This window comes from Artemia sp. Qi Xiang Cuo, chromosome 14 (genome assembly GCF_049724085.1).
Source record: "Artemia sp. Qi Xiang Cuo chromosome 14, ASM4972408v1, whole genome shotgun sequence".
NCBI lineage: Eukaryota > Metazoa > Arthropoda > Branchiopoda > Anostraca > Artemiidae > Artemia > Artemia sp. Qi Xiang Cuo.
The window spans coordinates 70,628,728-70,634,450 of NC_142807.1; the positions used below are offsets into that span (position 1 = coordinate 70,628,728).

Below are 5,723 nucleotides of genomic sequence, written 5' to 3' on the forward strand. Positions count from 1 at the left end.
ATTTTCGTAAGGATTTTAGCTGGTTGGCAAGTAAACGATATGGGTCTGTAGTTTTCGCAGTTACTTTTAGATCCTTTCTTTTGCAAGGGCACTATGGCATATTTTAACCAAGACTCAGGGAAGTATTTTATTTCCCATACAGCTGGTACTATTTTTTGGTACAGATCAACGACGATATCAGATTCCATTTTTAGCAGTTCTGCCTGTATACTGTCTATTCCGGGTGCCTTATTTGACTTGAGGGATTTGAGTGCGGCTTCTACTTCTGATCTTAAGGGTGGTGGGGGTGGTTCCTCATCTCTGTGTGCTGGGAACTTTCAAAGCACTTCAGGATCTGGGTTTACTGTGAGATTAAGCTTTTCCTGGAAGTGTTCTTTCCAGCGATCTCGGATTCCGGCACAAGTAGTGATTTTGTGTCCATTTTTATCTAAGAGATCGAGGCACTTCGCTTCTTTGCGGTTTGTCAGCTCTCTAGCACGTTTGAACATGAGGTGTGAGTTACCCCTACGGGAGTCCTCCTCACACTGCCGACTTTTTTCAGTAATCATGTTTTTTAGTGCTTGGCAGTTTTTCTTCTCAATTTGACGTTTAAGGTTTTTGAATCTATCCTTGCTTTCTCGATCTTGCTTGTTTTGGAGAGTTCGTTTCTCGGTACACATATCAATAATCTCCTGGGTAATCCATGGCTTGTCTTCTGCAGATTTACGGCCAAGGACGAGCTCAGCTGTTTCGCATATGGCCAGGCTGCTTTGCGAAACAAGTAGATCGATGTCAGCTGGACTCAGCAGATCAGGTGTTTCTTGCAAGGTCTTTGACAGTCGTTCGTTGAGCTGCATTCTGTACTCTTGTCTCGTCTTAACGTCTTTAAGGGCTTCTATCCGGAATCTTGGAACTTTTTGTTTCGGCTTGACAAAGGCCTTTAATCTTAGGCGAAGCAATGACATGAGGATATTGTGCTCACTATCAAAGTCCCCACCTCCTAGCGTCACTGTGTCTTTGAAAGAAGATTTCCATCGGCTGGATACCAATATGTAATCTATCATGTTGGCAGTCCTTCCATTGGGGGACCACTACGTGACTTTTCTCTTTCGTCTGTGCTTGAACATTGTGTTTGTGATAAAAAGCTCGTTATCTCGGCAGAATTCAGTGAGTCGTTCTCCTCTGCCGTTGATCTGTCCGATCCCGAACTTGCCCATGACATCTTCTTTTCCGCTATTGTCACTCCCCACGATGGCATTAAAGTCCCCGAGGACTAACACGATGTCTTTCTTCGGAATGGTGTCGACAAGGCTCTGGAGCTGAGAGAAGAAATCTTCCGACTCTTCGTCCGACCTTGATGAATCCGGAGCATAGACCTGTACCACGGAGAGGTTTTTGAACTTACTTTTGAGTCGGATCATCATTAATCTCTCCGAGACAGACACCACTGACAGAAGAAATTTCCTTGCTGCTTTTGTCAGCAAAAAGCCGACTCCTTGTCTGTGTGTTCCGTCTTGTCTTCCAGAAAGCAGAAGGGTTGCGTCTCCTATCTGTTCTTCGCTGATACCTGGTAGATGAGTCTCTGAGAGGCCGATGATGTCCCAATTGTAGCGGTTTGCTTCACGGAGGAGCATGTCTTTCTTTCATGGTTTCGAAAGTGTCCGAAGATTTAACGTGCCGATTCTGGTGGTGATTTTTGTAGATAAAACCGGTCTAGCGTCCGTTTGTGACGGACTTGTCAAACGTTGCCTTGATTCGTTTCCAACGCTGTTGGCTGTCAATACATCGGTTGCCCCGGATGCGGTAGCTTGTCTGTCGGTTTCCCCGGACGCGGTAGCTTGTCCGTCGATTTCCTCGGACGCGGTAGCCCTATTTCGTTTTCTCATTGATTGCCTAGTCATAAATCATACAGAGAAAAAGTTTCATGGCTAGCTTTTGAAGCAACGGCAAGCCAATCCTCTCTGCTTCTAGCCGGGACCGTTGACATCCTCGAGTGTGTCTTCCGCTCTTTGCAGTTGTCCTCGCTGGGAGGATCATCCCACTTGGCATCACGGCGTCACCAAGCAATTTATCCCATTACTGGGGGTGAGTTTAACGTCTTCGGGCCATATCCACGCGCCGGTGGGCCCAGCAAGATCGCTATCAGAGGGGCTCACCTCCTCCTCTGTCCGTATTTATATCCCCCAGACAAGGGTGCACCGGCTATTTAAGACCCCCAGAGACTGGGTCCCCCCTTGGTCCACGCCCTCTTATTTAATATTCGAGGATATCCTCCATATCTGAAGGATGTTCCCCTATCCGCCACCTGGGGACGCGCCTGAGTTGCTTGGGGGAAGCACCTGAGAAGTTACTCAGGAATCTCAGAAATATTCCAACTCTTGCTTTTCAACGAAAGAAATTGAAAATAAAGTTGGAAAAATCAAGGGAATGTAACTGCGGAAAGGTAAGCATTGATAAAACACTACTGAAATATTCCAACTTTTGCAATTCAATGAATGAAATCAATAATAAACTTTTTGAAAAATTAAGAAAATGTAAGTGTGACATGGTAAACCACGACAATACACTACTGAAATATTCCAACTCTTGCATTTCAATGGAAGAAATTCAAATGAACTTTGAAAAATCAAGAAAATGAAAGTGTGACATGATAAAATACGAGCAAACACTACTGAATTATTCCAACTCTTGCATTTCAACGAAAGAAATCCAAAATGAACTTTGAAAAATCAAGAAAATGTAGCTCTGACAAGGTAAACCATGATAAAACACTACTGAAATAATCCAACTCTTGCATTTCACGAATGAAATCCAAAATGAACTTTGAAAAATCAAGAGAATGTAACTGTGACAAGGTAAACGACGACAAAACACTACTGAAATATTCCAACTCTTGCATTTCAATGAAATAAATTCAAAATGAACTTTGAAAAATCAAGAGAATGTAACTGTGACAAGGTAAACCACGACAAAACACTACTGAAATATTCCAACTCTTGCATTTCAATGAAATAGATTCACAATGAACTTTGAAAAATCGAGAGAATATAACCCCGACAATGTAAACAACAACAAAACAATACCTAAATAATCCAACTCTTGCATTTCAATGTATTAAATTAAATATTGACTTCGAAGAATCAATACAATGTAACTGAAACAATGTAAACAAAACCGAAACACTACTGAAATGATCCCTCTCTTGAATATCAATGAAAGAAATAAACAATAAAATTTGAAAAGCCAAAAAAACATAACTGTGAGGAGATAAACCCCGACAAAACACTACTGAAATATTCCAACTCTTGCATTTCAATGAAAGAAATCCACAATGAACTTTGAAAATCAAGAAAATGTAACTGTGACAAGGTAAACCACAACAAAACACTACTGAAATAGTCCAACTCTTACATTTCAATGAAAAAAATCCAAAATGAACTGTGAAAAATCCAGAGAATGGAACATCAACCAGGGAACCCATAACAACATCCGACTGGTGTGAGGTGGAGTCACACGGTTGGGGTCTGGGGCCCTTTTGTGCCCCAAAATGCAAAAATTTAAAAATATTCAAAAATGGGGGATCAGGGGCGTGTGGGGCGCCGGGGGCCCTTTGGGGGCCGAGGGGGCCCTTTGGGAGCCGGGGGGGCCCTTTGGGAGCCTGGGGCTTCGTTCGGGGTGGGGGTAGGGGGATCGGAGCCCTTTTGGGTTGGGGTAGGGGACCTCACGACACTGTTCAAATGGAACTTGTGTATTATAACGATCACAGAGTTTCACCCTTAAATCCTCTTCTAAAACATCTTCGAAAATCATCTTTGTTTTACCGAAATAATTCCCTAAAATGTCCAAAACAGTTTCGCCCAAATAACCCCTAAACCCATTTTCTGCGTGTTTCTTTTGTTTTTGGCATCCCTGCGCTGTCACATTTGAAATTACTAAGAAACCCTTTCCCTTGTTAATCTCTTCATCTCTGAGGTCAAAACATTCGCCCGGAAAAAATTCTCCCGGAAGAACTCTAAAGACATTGATAAACTTCATCCGGAGACAATTCTCCTTGAAAATCCATCAAAGAAATTAATAAACTTTGCCCGGAGACATTTCTCAGAAACAGGTTCTCCCTGGGGATTCCATGCCCATATATGGTGTACCCGTCGGGACTGACAGCACAGGTGTTCTCCCTAGGGACTCTATGCCCATATATGGTGTTCTGATCGGAGTATAAGATAGTTTTCTACTTACACAGATAGCTTAATCTACACTTCCCATCATATTCATCTGCAATAGTGCAGCTCTCACATGACCAGCTTTCCAATTTTTATTGTTTTAAAAAAATAAAGTGGTAAGACAGAGTCAAACTTTAGCGTAAAGAGCGAGGAGTTGAGGAGGGGACAGCTCCTTTCATATACGGAATAATGTCTGTTCGTTTTAAGTTTTAATGTCACTCCATACTTTCAGATAAAAAAAAAACTTTTTTTATTTAATTTCTGAATGTTTTTGAATTAATGCGGGTTTTGATTTTGGCTCACCGTACATGAATAATTAAAACGAAATTTGTATATTAGTTTTACTTTTTTTTGGCTAAATGGCTTTCTCGAAAGTTGTTTAATTTTATTTACGAACGTATTTATTAGTAATAAATATACATAATTCCATACTCTTATCTTTTTATTAAGTATATTAGGGGGTTCGCCCCCTAGTCAATACCTCGATCTACGCACTAAAGTTCGAATTTGTTTCCAATTCTTTAAGAAGGACCCCTCAATCATAAAGGACGTTATTAGCGTAAAGAGCGAGGTATTGACTATGGGGCAAACCCAATCATATATGTAATAATTTCTGTTCGTTTTAAGTTTTGATGTTGAAAAAATTTCAGTTGAAAAGTTTTTCAGTTGAAAACTTGTTATTTTTTTTTATTTCTAATGGTTTTTTTAATAATGCTAGGAGATCCGTTGCCCCCTGCATAGTAATGCCCCTTTCCTAATGAAAACTTCCTCCATGGAAAGATCCTTCCACGTAACCCTTGACCCCTTCCCACTACTAGAAATAATCCCCCCCTGAAAACTTCTCTATACTTCCCAATAACCAATACTATATGTAAACAATAGGCAAAGTTCATAACTTGCAGCTCTTTCCCTGGGGACTGTGGGGTATTAATTCATCCTCAAAGACATAGTTATTATATTTTTCGAGCATGCTGAACAAAATGGCTACCTCCAAATTTTGATTGGGTGACTTTGAGAAACAAATGAGTGCGGGAGGGGGCCTAGTTGCCCTCCATTTTTTGGTCGCTTAAAAAAGGCACCAGAACTTTTAATTTTTGTTCGAATGAGCCCTCTCACGATATTCTCGGACCTCTGGGTCGATACGATCACCCCTGGAAAAAAAAATAAATAAACACGCATCCGTGATCTTTCTTTTGGCAAAAATTACCAAATTCCACATTTTTGTAGATATGATCTTAAAACATCTACAATAGGGTCTCTGATACGCTGAATCTGATGGTGCAATTTTCATTAAGATTCTATGACTTGTAAGGGGTGTTTTACTCTTTTTTTTGAAAATGAGGCAAATTTTCTCAGGCTCGTAACCTTTGATGGGTAATACAAAACTTATATATTTGAAATCAGCATAAAAATTTCATTCTTTTGATGTGTTTATTAATATCAAAATTCCGGTTTTTTAGAGGGTTACTATTCAGCCGGGTCGCTCATTATCACGAACTGTTTGATTTATTGACATCAAAATTC

General features: G+C 40.6%; 2 protein-coding genes across 2 annotated transcripts; both read right to left on the bottom strand.

The window, feature by feature from the left end:
- Nucleotides 1-317: 317 nt before the first annotated feature.
- Nucleotides 318-1,043, bottom strand: LOC148944809 (uncharacterized). Its single transcript, XM_089100030.1, has one exon. The coding sequence runs from the start codon at nt 1,041-1,043 to the stop codon at nt 318-320; it is 726 nt and encodes a 241-aa protein (XP_088956156.1).
- A 27-nt stretch (nt 1,044-1,070) lies between these two features.
- LOC148944810 (protein CFDP2-like) lies at nt 1,071-1,613 on the bottom strand. The gene has a single exon (XM_089100031.1). It carries the CDS (start codon nt 1,611-1,613, stop codon nt 1,071-1,073), a length of 543 nt encoding a protein of 180 aa, XP_088956157.1.
- Nucleotides 1,614-5,723: the final 4,110 nt, after the last annotated feature.